The following is an 18360-nucleotide window of genomic DNA, read 5'->3' on the forward strand; positions in this document are numbered from 1 at the left end:
TGCACTACCTCAGTATTACGTAAAGTGCCACATAAATGCAGCTTCAGGTTTTCTCTTCCAATTCCATAGAAGCTCTTAACTTCCTTCTATAAAGATTACTGTTTATTGGGGCACCTAGATGGCTCAGTCAGTTATGCATCTGCCTTTGTCTCAGTTCATGATCTCAGGGTCCTGGGATTGAGCCCCACATCAGGCTCCTTGCTCAGCAGGGAGTCTGCTTCTTCCTCTCCCTCCCCACTGCTTGTGCTCTCTCTCTCTCTCTCTCTCTCTCTCTCTCTGTCTAGATAAATAAATAAAATCTTTAAAAAATATTTCTGGTCCTTATATACACTCAAGACTTTTCAGAATGTGTCCCCCATCCTCCCTTTCTGTTTCATCGTGATCTTCATCCTCCAATTTGCTTCACAAACATTCCATCATCACCAAAATGGAAAAATAAAATTCTCCTAGAACTTGAGAACCCCAAATGCCAGGGCATTTGGTGACCTCACTTTGAAAAAACTTGTTCTAGAACTTGCTACCTCTGATGTTTGTAGAACCAGATGAATGAAAGCTGCCTTGGTGATGCCAAGGATCCCAGCCATTGTGTATAGAATTATGTTGTTGCACTGGCTTCTACCATTATTTAATTAGATCAATATGACCGCATTGTTTATTATTTTTCAAAATCATATTCATTTTATAAAAGAGGTCAATATTTGTCTTTGAGTATTTCAAATCATTTGGTGAAGTCACTTGTAACTATGAGTCTAGTATGACAGTATTTGTCTCAAAAGGACTATTTCTTCAGATGTTAAGTATTTTTACAACACAAATGCATTTTCTTAGACTGAAATACTGATGATTTCTTACCAGGTCTATCTATTTTTGCCAGTTTGAATTCATGGCTTCTCATAATTATTTCTGTGTTTGGATTTACATATAGATCCCATAAGTAGCTTCAGTAGGTTTTTTTTTTTAATTTAAATTCAATTACCTAATGTACGATAGTACATCATTAGCTTTTGATATATTGTTCAATAATTCATCAGTTGCATATAACACCCAGTGGTCAGCCCATCACATGTGCTTCTCTAGGTTTTTATTTCACACACTCTGGTAGCATTTACTTCACAGTAAAAATTCTCCCATTTAGAATGTTACTGAAAAGAGCCAGAAGGCCATTTTTCTAACCACCAAACTTCTGAGTTTCGGTGGGCAGGCCAGAGGAACAATTTGTGAGCACTAGGCTTTTATATCAGAGGAAACTAGAACCAAGTGACATCTACAAACTGGCTGGGACCAACGTGATCATTCTCCTGTCTTTGAATGGAATTTAAGCTGCTCTTGACTTACAACAACATTTGCCCTGCCTTTTACCACTTAATGTATATTTCCTGCTAAAATCCCTGGGAGCCCAGACCCCAGCTTGTTTTATCAGTTCTAGTTCATAATAGTAGCATTTGTCCCCCTCACCGGTTTCACTCAGAGATTAGTATAGACTGGTCTACGGGGTTTTCTGTTAAAAGGCCACATCCCAATGCCCTCATCAGTCTCCTAATCTGGCCCATATATATTCTACTTGTTTTGTAAATTCAGAAAGTTAGAGGTAAGGGTACCAAATTAGCAAATGACATTGCATATCAGGACTTTGTTTTCAAGAAAAAAGAAGGGCTATGGAGAATCAACATTTTGTCAACTTCAGTATTCTCTTTGAGATGTGGCCATATTCAGGTTAGGGATGGAATGCTCCGGCATCTCCACCAGTGACAAAAACAACGTCAGCAAAGGCAGCAACAACAACAGTGGTAGCATGATAGTGTTGTTGTGTGTTACACAATTAAGTGAAATTGTGTAAATGAAAGCACTCTGTGAGGTATGAATGCTATGCAAGTGTACAATAACATGACCATGTGAAGTGGGTGTGATTGCAAATCTCCAGATGCTTTCATCGTTATCTTCATATATCAATTATTTAGGATATTTGGTTTTGGACATTGTACTACTAAACTTGAAAGTAGCTTAATGAAAACACAGGTTTTTTGGGGTGCCTGGTTGGCTCAGTGGGTTAAAGCCTCTGCCTTCAGCTCAGGTCATGATCCCAGGGTCCTGGGATCAAGCCCTGCATCTGGCTCCCTGCTTAGCAGGGAGCCTGCTTCCCTTCCTCTCTCTCTGACTGCCTCTCTGCCAACTTGTGATCTCTGTCTATCAAATAAATAAATAAAAATCTTGAAAAAAAAAAGAAAGAAAACACAGTTTTTTTTGTTGTTGTTGTTTTTAAGGCATTGTAAATAAAGTTTTCCATTTCATTCAACTACTAGGTACAACAATATATAAATGTGTGGCACTTTGTAGTAACTTCCAAGAGAATACCGATAGACGGCATAATTTTATTGGAGTTTCATAGACTCTTATATATTAAATATAAGGTCAAAATTCATGTTCTCATGGTAAGAGTCTCTCGTGTATTTCCTAAGGACAGAACTTAGATATTTGGAGTTTTGTAGCATGGTAGTTACCAAAACCTGTTTTATGTGCCATCCTCTTTTCATGTGCAATCATTACGCTTCACCTGTAAGGCATCTTATAAATTATATGGGAACATTTCCTTAATGATAGAGCTCAATGTTAACCTAAAAACAATGTTAGTGGAACAACTAGATCCAGTTTATACTTGAAGAAACCCATGTTTCAAGGTCCCATGGTATTCTATATTGAGTTCTAAGACTATTCTAACCCTGTAATTTTATTCCAGGTCTACAGATCATAAACTTGTTTAATCCAGTCCAAATTTTATATCCAGCTATTTTAATTTCCATCTTTGTATGAGGCTGCCTTTTAAGTTTAGTAATTATAATGAGAACACTCAAGATGGAACCCGGTTGTGCTTACTTACAGAGTTTTTATATGTGAAAGACTAAATGAAGAACAAGACTTAAGTCTTAAATCTTTTGGCTTTCTCATTGTTTTTAATAAACAAAATACTGAAGACTTACTAAAAGAATATTAAGCTCTCTAGGATCTTAACTCTAGGCCACATCATTATGTATACCAACATGGCCATACTTCAGACCTCCTTGGTTTCTAGAATTCAAGTCATCTAAATCAGTGGACTTTTCTGGCTATATTCCACTTTCTGTTCGGGCAAGGCTCAGGTCAGCTACTCATTGAAGCTCTTAATAATATCCTAGGTTCTCTTTCCCTTACTTTCAGACAGAAGTGTCAACTCTACTCCTTCCTCTCTTGCCACTAGGACTCCACAGCTGGGCAGGGAAAAATGGTGTCTTGAGGCAGTGTAAATGTTTATGCTACCATTTGCAAATACTAACATCATTATGGTATCCCCACTGATTGGTTCCCAGGATCACAGGTCCCTTTCAGCCTCCCTTTTGCTATGCCCTATGCTTCATTCACTAGCTGCATTCTTGCCCTTGGGCTGTAGAGAGTCACTGATGAGGGTCATGGGAGTCACCTTGACTTGGCGCGATACAAAGTCATATTAGCTCATTTCATTACATCCTAAATATTCCTGCCGAGCAATCTCTTGGCTAGCTCCTTTCCTATCATATTTCTCCTAAAGGTGGACTTGAATCCTCCTTGGAGGCTTTAAGTCTGTAATATTGCTAGGGGTACTCTTTTCCCATTCCTATCATGCCTTCCTATGCATCTGGACTTTCTATTAGTGTAAAACTCTTGGCCTCTCTCCAGTCCTTTATTTATTTATTTATTTTTTAAAAGATTTTATTTACTTATTTGACACACAGAGAGATCACAAGTAGGCAGAGAGGCAGGCAGAGAGAGAGGGGGAAGCAGGCTCCCTGCTGAGCAGAGAGCCCGATGCGGGTCTCGATCCCAGGACCCTGAGATCATGACCTGAGCCGAAGGCAGAGGCTTAACCCACTGAGCCACCCAGGCACCCCCTTTATTTATTCTTGAGGAGGACTGATTTTGTGGTTGGAACTTGGGGACCACGACACTAGCTTGCTTTTTTTTTCTCTCTCTTTGAGAGCCAGCTGCCTGAAGAGAGCACGGCTTCTCACTTTGTTTTGTTCATATGGTAAGCTTCGTGGGGAAAGCTGATTCTGCCTGTGAGAACAGAGGTCTGCAGGTGCCTGTGACTGAGTGACCATGGCTAATTCTGGCTAATTCTGTGAATTTGGCAACAACTGAACCACATCCTCTAGCACCTTTATTACTAGTAAAGCCAATACTATTTTTAACTCTATCTGCCTGATACCTGCCTCTGTCCTTGAATTGGCTCTCAAAGGTCAGGTAAGGAACAAGATTGTCATTTACTAGACACATTAAAACTCCCACATTTAATCCCACCCCTTCCCCATAATCCAAACAACTTTGACTCCTATTAATTTCTACATCAGAGGAATTACCCACCTCCTTTCTGAAGCTCATCTCTCTTTCAGGTCTTCTTCTACTGACTATCTCACTTCTCTCCTTCTTGTCTTTCTTGTTATGATCTCTGTTACTACTGTCTCTACTTGATTACTTGGGAAAAGGATGCCAAATAAGATCTCAAGACCATGAATCACTTCATTCCTAATCAAGCCTAGAGGAAACCCAACACCTTAACCCAGATCCACAAATATGACAAGAAACCAGTTGACCCAGAGGTTTTGGGGGGAATCCAAGCCTTCTATTATAGGTTTGGCTAGTCTAAGACCTATAGATGCTTAAGTATAAGACCAACAGCATTTAAAATGTATGATTTATGAATTATAGCCTGCATACTTGAAAATATCATACATGCAAAATGAAAGTTCATTTAAGTGGAAGTTATGAATGAAGAAGAGGTAATAAGGAGGCAATGTACACCATGTATTCCAAAAATCTATAATAATATACCTATTTTAATTAAATATTAAGTTGGTGCTAAGCTTCCTTGATGCCATGGAAAAAAGGAAAACACACTGGATTACATAATTCTCATTGTTCAAGAAAAGGAAGTTGAAACTTGGACAAAATCTTTTTAGAAAAGATTCTTTTCAACTCAATTGCTCTTGAACCTGTGCACTGAGGGATGCCAAACCACAAAAGGAATGTTGTGCTCAACCCTGGATTTTCAAGAGACACAGAGATGGCCTTCAGGTTGTGATTGATAAAGATACATGTTACTAGGTATTGGCCTGGTATGATGAATATCTAGGTTGACAAATTCTACGTTGGTTGTGCTGGCAGATGCATTTGTAAAATGTTCTTCCACCAGCCCTCTAGGTTACCTGACATTAAACTTTCAAGCAAAGAAACAACACCCTTCCACACCACCCGTTGTTTTGGTGTTGCTGATATTAAAGATTCTTCCTGACAGTTATGGGTAGCAGAATCATTTGTATATTGAAATTCTTCCCGGTTGCCAATAGCAAAATCAAAGTTGCAAACCCAGAGGGAGCATAGTTGATATCCTATTTGATATTCATTGAGGATAGGATGGAAATTTACATTCAAGTCAGGACATGAACTTTTTAGTCATCCATTCACTCAAAAACTCAAGGTTTTGCTATGTGGAGATGTGCAGGCTTCTTGACCTAGTCTAAGGTGTGAGGTAGTCAGGGAAGTTTTCCAGAAGGAACTGACATTTGAGCAGAGATCCAAAGGATGAGTAGACAGAGGTTAAAACATGTACAAAAACCCTTATGGCAGGAAGGGAGTGGTGACTTTGAGGAAATGAAAGAAGGCTGACAAGACTGGCGAACCCAGCATGGAGGGAGGACAGTCCGGGGTGATACTGGAGCTGGGAGCGATGGGAGCCCCTGAAAGACTTTTAAAGAGAGCTGTTGGGGAGCAATGCAACGGGATTCGAGTCTAGTGAGTGCACAATGAATTGAAAGAGTGGAAATGATTATGGAGAGCTCAGATGCTCTCGGAGCTCAGATGCTTTCCAAGCAACCACAGGAATCCTGGTGAAAAATGATGGTAGCTTGTACTGGTGTGCTGGTGGTCGAGAAGGAAAGAAGTGTGTGTGTATGTGTGTGTGTGTGGGGGGGCATGATTCATTCACAGGGGGAAGAAAGCAGAATTTGATTATTTGACAGTGTCAAACGAGATGGCTAGTGGTGCCACTCTCAGAGCCCAGAGCATGTCCAAATTTGGGAGGAAAACCATGAGTGCATTGCCGTTAAGTCAGCTAAGTGGGTATGCTGTGTGGGGCTTTGGGCTAAATACCCTGCTTCAGGATTGTATTAACTAAAAACTGGATTATAATGTAAATCTCTGATTGAGAGACTCAATGTTAGATCTCACAAAATGGTGAAGTTGGGTGAAATTGTTAGAACTGCATCTATTACTCTCTAAACATGAAGGGAAAGCCATGAATTTGGTTCCTGCACATAAGCCCTCAAAACACCCTGCAAGGAGGAGCACAAGCACGTAAACTTCCTGTGTGAACACGTTTGTTAGACTGAGTCATGCAAATTGCTGGCTCAGGTTTTGAAAGGTACCAGCCAACAGCAGGGACTGATGCCAGGCGCATCTTAGGAGGTTAGGAGGCTCACTCCTAACCAGACCCTGCAGATAGAATGGTGCCGGGGATGATAAGGAGAATCATCAAATGGCATATGGTAATGTGGAAAATGAAAACAAGCCAACATATAAAGTAGATTTTTTAAAATGGCAGAAATACATGAGTACTCAAAAATTTGATTTAAAAAATTATCACCGGTGTCAAATTTAGGTAAAAATAACTAATTTTATTTCTATTCTTCCACCCTTAGGACCTCAGCTGTCCTGAGGTTAAGAGTGAAGAAAAAGTACCTTCTCTCCAAACCTCCTCCTCCATTTGTCTCTGATATTCACCTGTGATTCAGCCTAGAAAGGGTCAACAAGGGAACCGGAGGGGCAGGAATGTGCTCCGATCACTCCTGAAGATCTCAGCCAAGAGAAACGGGAAGTAGATGTTTTTACTGCCCAGTACACTTTCATTCCTATTACGTGTGCACGAAGCCCCAAGAGGAAAATGCAGTTTGGTAGTGACCTGATAACCACATTCTTGGAGGCTTGCTCCAAGAATGGTAAAAATCCAAACAATGCTGGGGGGCGGGGGGGGGGGGGGAAGGGGCAGAAGCAGAGTGAAACAAAACACAATTTCCATTGTAAATTACTGGCTATGATTAAATCCAAGTTAATGTCTAACTAAAAAGTTGAGATTTTAGATTACTAAGATGGGAGTAACTTATCTTTCTCAGGAAGAAATAATTTTTGTATCTTGAAAGCTTAGCAGTTGCTATTAAAACAGCAAAGATGCATTTAAAAGTAGTTTTGAAAATGTGTCTTATTAAGGCCAAAAGTTGGTGCAGATCATCCTTGAATTTGGTAGACTGGGTTACAAGGTGGCTAGGGCTAGGAGGGGAGATGGGCCGGAGACCTGGAGCCTGGGGGCTGTGGCAGAGTCACTGGCTGGAATGTGTAGAGCAGGGAGACTTCAAGGGTGTTATAAATTCTGTTGTAGTGGTTGAGGCCCTTGACTGGATGGTCTGCTGAAACATTCTTGTGAATGTCTTTATGTTTATCAATATATACATATAGTTGTACCAAGAAACTTTAATTCTGAGTTCTGAACGACGGAATGATAAGCTAGAATTCCCGTAGGTGTCATCCTTCTACCTGCATTGTTGGTTAAACTCTTTGGAACGATGTTTTATCAATGATCACAGTCTTAGTAATAATAATAGCTTACATTTCTTTTAGTAAGTGATAAAGGTTCTTAAAAATTATATGATTAAAAAATACAGATAGTGTGGTTTTATTGTTCCTGTCTACCCTTTGCTGGTTCCTCGTTCTCAGCTGCGGGAGGAACAGTAATGAAAAGGTTGGGAAATGTCACCCTTTCTGGTTCTCCCTCACCTGCCTTCCTTCGCTCATTCATAGATTGGCTCACACATGTGTTCATTCATTCATTCTGCATTCTGGGAAAGGAGCAACAAGAACATTAAGGTGGGATGAGCAGGTCAGTCCCTGCAGGAACACCATCCTTGACGAAGGCAACCACCAGTCAAAAGACCGCTTCTCTAGCCTTTGCATAGCCCAGCAGCGGATTTTTCTCTTCATTCGTGCAGGGTCCTGCAGTAAAATCTCCCACTCTGGGGCTGGGCAAGAACTGTCAGGGGCTTTTGGTTTGCTTTACTTTGGGTCTGGGATATTTGCAAGACACCCCGTCATTCACTTCTAGATACAATTTACAATCACCCTTTCACGCGGGATATTCTCCCACTATTTCGGGAGAAAACACGTAAAGAACCCAAAGTGGGAACCGACAAGAGAACTTGGAGGGAACATTTATATGAACATCGGCATCTCTCTTAGAATGGGGCGGAGTGGCCCGCACACCCTCGGCCGGCGGCTGGGTCCCGACCCCGCGCTGGGCTCACCTCTCACAAGTGACGCGGATGCGCTCGTCGCTGGACGACTGCTGCTCGTCCTCCTTCTCCTGGAAGTGCTCCTGGACACACTGCTCCTCGAACTCGTGCAGCCTCTTCAGCTCCTCGTCGCTGAGAAACAGCTCTGCGTAAAGGGAGAAGGGTTTGCCAAGTGAGAAATGAGCCCTGTCCATGAAGAATCAATTGAGGCGCGCCATTGCGAATATCACAACCCAACCGGCCTTAAGCTCCTTTGCTGGGCAGTTCTCCCACTACCCCAGTTGTTTTACTCAAACAGGTTGCAGTATGCAGCCATCATCTTCCCATTGGAGCAGAATGGCTCACTTTTTAACACAAAACACCACGATTACAGCTATTTGCAAAGTGAAGCCAAGTACTATTTTCTGGAGAGACTGTTGCATCTGTGTTATGGATGGAGTCAGGTGGACAGCAGTATTTTCCTATCCTTTTGAGATGCAACAGGCGAAAACATTCTTTTTTTTTTTTTTAAGATTTTATTTATTTATCTGACAGATAGAGATCACAAGTAGGCAGAGAGGCAGGCAGAGAGAGAGGGAAGCAGGCTCCCTGCGGAGCAGAGAGCCCGATGTGGGCCTCGATCCCAGGACCCTGGGATCATGACCTGAGCCGAAGGCAGAGGCTTTAACCCATTGAGCCACCCAGGTGTCCCTGGGTGGAAACATTCTTAAAGGAGCATTGAATTTATACAGGCAAGTCATTCTCAAGAACTCTCTCACTTTCTAATCTCTTCATGAGCAAACTTTCAGTAACATGCATTACTCCCAAACTAACAGAACTGGAATAAAATCAACATAAAATGAGAAGCGTTCTGCAAAGAACAACAGTTGGATTCGGGTGTTACGTTTTCACACAATTTAAGTAGCTCAGCGAGATTTCTGTGAGGGTGTCCCGTTAGGGCCCTCTTGAAATTCGCGCAGGATAGAAATGAAAGAGTCCTGTACATACTCAGTCCACGATCCTGTTCGTCTTGGTCCCCTTCTCTTTTCTTTCTAAAGCGGCCACTGAGACGCATGATGATTATATAGATGTGGCTTAAAATGATCATTGGTGGAGGTAGGACTGGCCGGTCATGAAATGTCATTATCAGCTGGTATCGCTGGAATTTCCACACCTGGTTGGATATGGACTTGACTTCAAAGAAAGTATTGCTTTAAAAAGAATAAAGGTTTAGTTATTTTGCTTTTCATTTTGATTTCCCAGGACAATCGGTCACTCACATCGGAATGAAAATAAACAGTGAAAGGGTCTTTTAGTGCCCTTTAGTACTGACTCCTGAATTACCCTTTTGGTTTATCTATCATTGTGAATTATCTACACCCAAGGACATTTTACTTATATAAATAATTAAGGATTAACTATATTAAAATGGCTACCTATTGCTCTCTCGAGACACCATACTACAGTCTACTGATTCATATGCTCAGGAAAATATTATTTCATATTTTTAAAGGTAGGAGCTATTCAGCTAAGCATTTTGAAGTATTTAAACCTGAAATACACTTGTATAAGAGTTTGAACCAGATTCTTTCCAAAGCCCTGGATAGCTCTAAGATTCTGTATTTCTGTGAAGTATTTTTCCCTTATATTTTCATCTTAGAAGCTAGAATTTTTAAAAAATCATTTATTAAGCATGGTCACATGCTCAACACCTCATGCCAAAATGGGCAAGTTTTACAAGACACTTGATTTTATAGTTTAAGCCATCTCTTTCCAAGGCCATTTTATCTTCTATTCTGTTAATAATTAGGAAAACATTTTATACTATATCACAATAATTGTCACAGCTTATGAAGTCGACATTGCTTTCTGTGCCTGTGATAATGAATTAAAGTCATGCCTTGATCAAATCTTCCCTATTCCAGGAGACTTTCATCTAAGGAAATATTTTCATCAGATTAAAATACATGTTTAAGTGTTAAAATACTAACCAAGATTGAGTTTAAATGTATTTAAGACAAAGACAAATATCATATGATTTCATTCATATGTGGGATATAAGAAACAAAACAAACAAAGAAAAAAGAGATGAAAGAAAGGAAAAAAAAACCAGACTCTCAAACACAGGGAACAAACCGGTGGTTGCTGGAGGGGAGGTGGGTGGAGGGATGGGTGAAATGGATTAAAGGGGATTAACAGTACACTAATCACAGCCTCTTGAGCACTGAGTAATGTACAGAATTATTGAATCATTGTACTCCATACCTGAACCTGATACAACACGGTATGTTAATTATACTTCAATAAAAAATAAAGTATTGAACCATCAAAAAAATTTTTTTAACGTATTTAAGTGTCAACTTTTGATTCATGAATACATGAAGGCTGATTAAGTTTGAATGAAAGAGATTGCAAAAACTCTGCATATTTAAAAGCCCCACTGAAATTCTGTGTAAATCCATGGCCGCATGAGTGTTCCAAGATTAAACTGGAAATCTGTAATACAATAAATAATAGGCAACCAGTCATCAGCCTTGATACATACTTGAAAACTGCAATAAGCAAGTTCACCAGCAGGATGTTGGCCACCAGTAGGTAACACGCCATGATGGCTGGTGTGAGCCAGGCACCCGGGATGCAAGGAGGGAGCCGCTTGCCTTCCTCATCATACTGGTTGTCACCACAAGGAGCTGAAACAAAAATTTGTCTTCTTGTACTTTTTACATAAAATGAATAGAATAAATAACTTACATATGCCATTACACAATCTATTTCTTTTTTAAGATGATTTTTCCCTGATTTCATAAGCAATAATATTCCATATGAAAAATATCAACTCATACAAAGAAAAAATACTCATTTCTGCACTCTGTGATAGTCATTCTTGACTTGACGTATTTGTAAACATATTCCCATTTCTGTATTTACGTTTTTCATACACATTAGAAACATAATTTCTAAGCAGATAAATCTATCTTTTTTTTTTTCTGTACTGTTATCCTTTAGAAAGCTAATTTCTAATGGATAACGGATAATATGATTATTTAACATCACCTCATGTTGTCTCCTTGGTTTCACTTGTACATGAACTTCAGCTATAATTTTGTTATGAGGAAGGAGGCAAGGATGCCCTCTACCCTCAAATCCATTAATCAACGTTTCTGATGTCCCTTTTGGAAAATCATCTTTTCTTTCTCTTAGCTCATTCAAAATGCCACTTTGATTCTATAGGACCTATGTCCTGAACTAAAAAATAGAATGATCCCAGCAGTGATCAGTGAAGTAACTTCCGTGGATTTATAGTCTACCTACTTTTTACTTACTTACAGTTTAAACCTCTCTTGTTTTCTGACACCAGGAAAAAAAACAAAAAACAAAAAAAACTTGTTTCTGACACCAGAAAACAAGAGAGGTATTTAAAACCAGTGTAAGGCTGTCAGTAATTAGCTAAGGGAGAGACTGATTAATACACACACTTCATGGAGTGAAGTCATCAATTCTGCGTAAACTTACGATTAATTTCCATGGCGTAGACTATATAGCGATTGGAAAGCAGGATTTTGGGGTTTTTTTAGGTGTGTCAGGAAGGGAGGAAAGAAAATAAGATGACAGTTGAGAAAAAAGTAAAACAAATGATTAACAAGACGAGAATGGTTTTGGTTGTCACGAAATGCAAAGTACTCAAGTTTGAGAATTACAGATTCACACTTGGAAGCAGTGGTCTATTTAGACGAAACTGTATACCTTATTAATTCTAGAAAATACATATATACTTCATGAATATTGATTTTACCATATGTCATAAGCAATAAAAAGCTAACTAGTTAAAAATACTGTGAAAAAGATATGAGGCTACTGGCAGATGATCATTTTAACCAACTGGTTAACCAATCAGACATTCTCCATATCCTAATTCAAAAACCTCATAAGCACAAATAAATGAAAAATTATTATGCAATAATCAGATCAAGAATCAAAACCTAACATTTAATAGTGTTATTGAAAATAGCCTCGTTTGTCTCTTTATCTTCTCATTACCTAATTTAATAATAAAAAATAAAAATATCACAATTTATGTCTGGATCATACATTTACTGAAGCAACTATTCTTTGGAAAGCAAGTTAGATTTTTATGTTTCAGTTTACCAATGTACACACACATTCAACAATTGACTTTGAGATATACAGGTGGTAATGATGTGTTCGGAATCACATTATAAAAGCTAGGTAGATGGCATTGGGTGAACTAGTTATCAGTCTAAACCAGTGGCCGGAGATATACGGAGAATCCTGCATTTCATACGAGAAGAGGATGTTCAAGACCATCTATCCCCAAGAAGCAGAATACTGGAAATAGCAGATGTGCTGTTGTATCTGTATCTTTGTGACAGAGCACAACATACAAATGAAGGTATGGCTCTAGACACAAAAGCAGGTGTGAAGAGCCTCATTCATCCATGGGACATTAACTGGTCAGGTGAAACAGGTATAAGAACATTTGAGCTTCACTTCCTATGACACAAGAGACACCATGACCTGGCAGCTCAGCCTGGAGCAGAGCTGGGTCCTGTGCCCCTCAGAAATGCACATAGTCTTGTGTGGCTCATTTCCTCTGCTAACATTCCGATTATTGTTGATAATAAAAATTTTAAAAAGTTGAACCCCATAAGTGAAGAGGAAATTGATAGCCATGTGGATAATGGACTTCGGAGAAGAAGCCTGAAGACGAGGGTGACACAAGGCACCAGTCGCCCTATCATACTTACCATCTCAGTCTATTGGAGTAACACTACCCACTCTGTCTTGGGGTAGAAAGAGATTTAGTTTGAAGAAATATTGGGATATCGGCACTGGGATTATATTCACGAGATAAGATGTTCACCAGGTCCAGCTAAAAGAATGGGAGACTCTTTCAAAATTCTGGTTAATGGTTTTTAGAATAGAAGAAATGACTGAAGGCTCAAAAATCCACATTGCATATTCTGCACTTGTTCCTTCATAAAATAATTTGATGCTTGTGGCAGAATGAAAAGTAATTCATTTCCAAATTAACCCATGCTCTTCCATTAATTTGGAACTGATCATCTGCCTCAGAAGCAGGGAAGAGAATCTTACTATCAATTCTATTCTTACGGTCTATCTGGTCTGCAAACACCTCTCCATAGATCATCCAGTAGGGCATGTAGAAGATGTTTCGGGCCAATTTCCAGGAAGGCTCCTCATCTGGGTGCAAAATGGCTTGACGGGCTACTCCAAAACTCATCAGCACAACCAGCATGATGACCACAAAATACAGCATGTCAATCATCTAAATAGAAAGAAAATGCGTCTCTTACTGTTTTGACTCATCGGCCAGGTTCTCTTGCTTTTGCTCTCCTTGATGACTTCATGAGTGTTTAATTAGGATAAAGAGAGCCTCTTTCCCTTCTCTCCATCCCATCCATGGACTCCTAGTTTTTACATGCTACGCAATACATACATCTTATTCTAGAACATCGACTTCCTCGTTTCCTCTTAACTCTTCTCCGCTTTTGTTGCCCATAAACAAATATTCCTCTCTTAACAACAGCAAATAGAGAAAGGGAAGAATTATGGGGTAAGCATGGGAATTTTTCAGGGAAACAGAGGAGGAGATATCTAAGAAAGGAACAAGATAATGAATTGAGAGTACGGAATATTTATTCATTCATTACACAAATGCTGAGTGGTTACAGTGAGCAATGTTCTGGTAACTGTGGATACTGAATTGGTATAATTCCTAATTTTGGATATCCCTGAAGATGAGAGCCCTTGCCAGGATAAGCTAAACCGTATATTCCTTCACTCGAAATGGCTTGTGCTATAAAGAGTTATTCCTAAACTTAAGAGACTTCCTTTCCTCTGGGACCAGTCCTAACACTGAAGCTATTTTAGGTGATATAAGGATGATCAGTTGGCTCATTTTTTTTCTTTCATATTGTATGATTTAATCTGGAAGAAATGTTGCCATGGATTTGTCTTGGCCTTTATAACATGAATTGCCTGTGCCCACTCCAGGCCAGAGTACATGGGCTGAAGACTGGAATACAGGAGGGGGAATGACCCTGGGCCCCATTTATTTCTGGCTTTCATCCCATGTTATGAGCCAGATTATTGCTATACATATATATTGTGTATGTATACATAATATATATACACACACATACATATCATATACAGTATTAGTATTGTACATATATACAGTAGATATATTTCTCTATATAAAGTAGTATATACTGGGTATATACATATACATGCAGTATTAACATGTAGGAAAACTATGTATTTTAAAGCAAAAATGTTTCCTGCAAGAAACCAACTACAAAGGAAAGACCAAATGAAGTCTAACAAAGCCACACCCAAGGCCTGGTCTCAGGTCTTCACCACAACCACAACGTCTCTAGCTCCTAATGGGATGCCGGTACTAACCATCTTGCCAATCATCATCACATAGGGCCCCAGATACTTGTTGACACCAAAGATGTCCAGGACACGGATGTACCAGAAGATGATATCCACACAGTAGATCACTCGGCCATAGCCCATATATGGCTGCTTCTGTAGGCGAAGGATTGCTCCAATCATGAATGTGGAAATGGCCACGAGATCCGTGATATTCCAGTACTCCTGAAGCCAAACTTTTATTTTCTGGCTGAGTTTGCCTGGCTCTGACATGAGGATCTGAAAACAATTGCCAAAGAACAATAAACAGGGAGTGCTGTGTTGGAAGCCTCTTAGAATCTTGGAAAGATAGGACTGGTGGAACATTCCAGGGCATCTGGTCCCATTTCCTGCTTAAGACCTTTAAACACTAATCTTCTCAGACGGAGAAAGATATCTCGAAAGGGAAATTCCACGGAATCCTCTATATTCCTAGATGCAGTGTTTCACAAATTCTCAGGAAATGCCTTCTAAATTGTGTCCTTCTGGGTGAAATTAAAACAGCTGCCTCTTGATTTCTTTTTAATTCTCTGGATATGTGCCCGTCAGCCCGCGTTCCAGAATTAGTCCAGGAGGAAAAGTCTACAGCGGAGATACACCCAGGTGGTCTCACAAAAGGGTAATCTACCTGGTGGAGATGGCAGAATTGGGCTAGATGTTTGTTTGCCACAATTCCTTTGCAACTTAGATGTGAGAAGTCAGGGGAAGGTTAAATGATTTTTCTCCTCTTTGAGATATTACCCTTTAAAAATCACCATTTATTTGGGGTTCCTGGGTGTCTCAGTCAGTTAAGCATCTGACTCTGGATTATGGCTCAGGTCACGATCTTAGGGTCCTGAGACTGAGCCCCACAGGGAGTCTGCTTGAGACTCTCCCTCTGCCTCTCTCCCCATGCACACTCTCTTTCTCAAATAAATCGGGTCATGATCTCGGGGTCCTGGGATCGGGCCCCGCGTCGGGCTCTCTGCTCGATGGGGAACCTGCTTCCTCCTCTCTCTCTGCCTGCCTCTCTGCCTTCTGGTGATCTCTGTCTGTCAAATAAATAAATAAAAATCTCAAATAAATCTTTAAAAAAAAACCCACCACTGATTAAAAATCACTACTTCCTCAGGGTAAAATTAAAAACATTTAACAAACAGCATGCCACGATACACAGAGAGTGAACCCCATGGATGCAACTATGGTGTGTAGTAAGGTGGGGATCTGCTGTGCCATGTGGCACCCCTCTAGTTATGGAGACTGGGTGGGTCCTGGAGATCCCACAGGTGGGATGGGGTGGTGTCTAGTTTTTGGCCAAAACAGAAGGGATTGACTAGTTTAACCACCTATGTACACTGTAGCCTGGGGGGGGGGGCAAGCTGTAACTAGAGGGTGAGCTCCTAGAATAAAGAACAGTATCTTAGGGATGTCTGGGTGGCTCAGTGGGTTAAGCCTCTGCCTTCGGCTCAGGTCATGATCTCAGGGTCCTGGGATCAAGCCCCGCATCGGGCTCTCTGCTCAGCAGGGAGCCTGCTTTCCATCCCCCTCCTCTGCCTGCCTCTCTGCCCACTTGTGATCTCTGTCTGTCAAATAAATAAATAAAATATTAAAAAAAAAAGAACAGCATCTTAGCACATGGCTGGTGCTCAGTGGGATCATGTTGGCATAGGGATGGCATGGCAGGCCGCTTGGGGAATCCCAGTTGTAACACCTGCAGACTTTGTTGAAGCCACCTGGAAAAGAAAGACTAGTAGCAAAGGAGACGGGTTGTAAGGTGTTGGATTCTGCACTTTTTTGTGTCTCAGGCTTTCATTAGACTGACAGCATCAAACTACCTTGGCTGGGAAGGAGTTGCCAGTAATGGTTTTTTGTTTGTTTGTTAGTTAGTTTGTTTGTTTTCAGTTCAGTGAAAGGTTTAATAACAACAATGGCAAAATAATAGTACTGCGTCTGTATCAGTTGGAAGAGGCATGTGAAATGCTTCTGTGTGCTTTTTTCCAGTTCAAATTCATTTTTTACTTGGATATAAGCTTTCTCTTTACAAGCTAATATGTTAAAACTTGAAGAAAAGTACCTGGCTTTCTTTCCTCTGCCATACTCTCAGAATCTCCTGAGAGCTCTTCCTTAATAAGAAGGTAGAGTCCCCATTGCAGGTGGTAGGGAGTCATGATTCTGAGTCCCAAGTTGTAGGTAAAACATCATCTTGGGTCTCTCTTTGTTTTTAGTTTCAGTTCCCAGTAAACAACCAAAATTTGTACCCTGTTGTAGTAATTGGTTTATCTCCTGGCAGCATTTATTATTGCTTTTACAGGACCTGAGACTGTTTTTACTACTAAACATCATTTATTTTGCTTTGTGTTTTTTTAAAAGATTTTATTTATTTATTTGACAGAGAGATCACAAGTAGGCAGAGAGGCAGGCAGAGAGAGAGGGGGAAGCAGGCTCCCTGCTGAGCAGAGAGCCCGATGAGGGGGTTGATCTCAGGACCCTGAGATCATGACCTGAGCTGAAGGCAGAGGCTTAACCCACTGAACAACCCAGGCGCCCTGCTTTGTGTTTTAATCTGCAAATTCAAATCAAAAGCAGAAGACAGGGGTGCCTGGGTGGCTCAGTGGGTTAAAGCCTCTGCCTTCGGCTCAGGTCATGATCCCAGGGTCCTGGGATTGAGTCCAGCATCGGGCTCTCTGCTCCGCAGGGAGCCTGCTTCCTCCTCTCTCTCTCTCTCTCTCTCTCTCTCTCTGCCTGCCTCTCTGCCTACTTGCGATCTCTGTCTGTCAAACAAATAAATAAAATCTTAAAAAAAAAAAAAAAGCAGAAGACATAGAAATCTTAAGCAAGGGAATAGAACAAACTTGGGATTGTGATAGCCCAAAAGAGAAAAAGGTACCATGGTATCATGGTATGATGCCACTCATGATTTGCATGAAGTGTTTTTGCAGTAAGAAGCTATATCTGAATTGAAGTCAGCGTTCAGTGGGCCTGGGACAGGACTTTGGAGTAATCACCTCTCGTATTTTCTCTAATGCCAGGCTCACGATGTAGGAGATGACAATCCACTCCTGGAGACAGGGCCAGCGCTCCATCCGCACCAGGATGACGTAGTTGAAGAGCAGGAGGTAGCCCAAGTATGATATCTGAAGGGCAGAACAACTGTTAGCAGTGTTTGGGGAGATAACACATGCTGGGAAACAACAACAACAACAACAACTTTGAAATCCTATTTTCAGGTTGACAGGTCTTCTAAAATTTGCATTTCCAACTGGACTGACTCATCTAGAGGAAACCTTCTGTTCACATCACCAGTGCAGATAAACTTTGGGGCAGGTCAGGAGGCATTTTATGCTCTAGGATGATACGGACACTGGCATTTCATTTTCTACATGAAGATGTATTTGTGGCCACTATCACTCTCATGGGGGAATTACGGAGTAGATGGGGAAATTTTTAATATTTCACTGATGTGTCTTCTACATTCCTGGAAGTTGGAAAATGTTACTTAATCTCCCTGCTTTGCAAATCTCCCTCTTGAATCTTTACACTGCCGATAGATACGGGAGGTTAGAAGTGGGGGAGTGAAAGCTGTCTGCCCAGGTGCACA

General features: G+C 40.6%; 1 protein-coding gene across 1 annotated transcript in view; it reads right to left on the minus strand.

Moving 5' to 3' along the window:
- Positions 1–18360, minus strand: part of TRPM1 (transient receptor potential cation channel subfamily M member 1) — a 58717-nt gene that overhangs the window by 14408 nt on the left and 25949 nt on the right. The window contains exons 10-15 of the mRNA XM_080809661.1: positions 17768–17896; positions 14772–15023; positions 13458–13632; positions 10870–11014; positions 9333–9535; positions 8358–8490 (exon numbers count right to left, since the gene is read on the minus strand). Of these exons, the coding sequence (XP_080665787.1) occupies positions 8358–8490; positions 9333–9535; positions 10870–11014; positions 13458–13632; positions 14772–15023; positions 17768–17896 (1037 nt within the window). The remainder of the gene's footprint in view (positions 1–8357; positions 8491–9332; positions 9536–10869; positions 11015–13457; positions 13633–14771; positions 15024–17767; positions 17897–18360) is intronic.

Source organism: Martes martes, assembly GCF_963455335.1.
Source record: "Martes martes genome assembly, chromosome: 7".
In the NCBI taxonomy this organism is placed as follows: Eukaryota; Metazoa; Chordata; class Mammalia; order Carnivora; family Mustelidae; genus Martes; species Martes martes.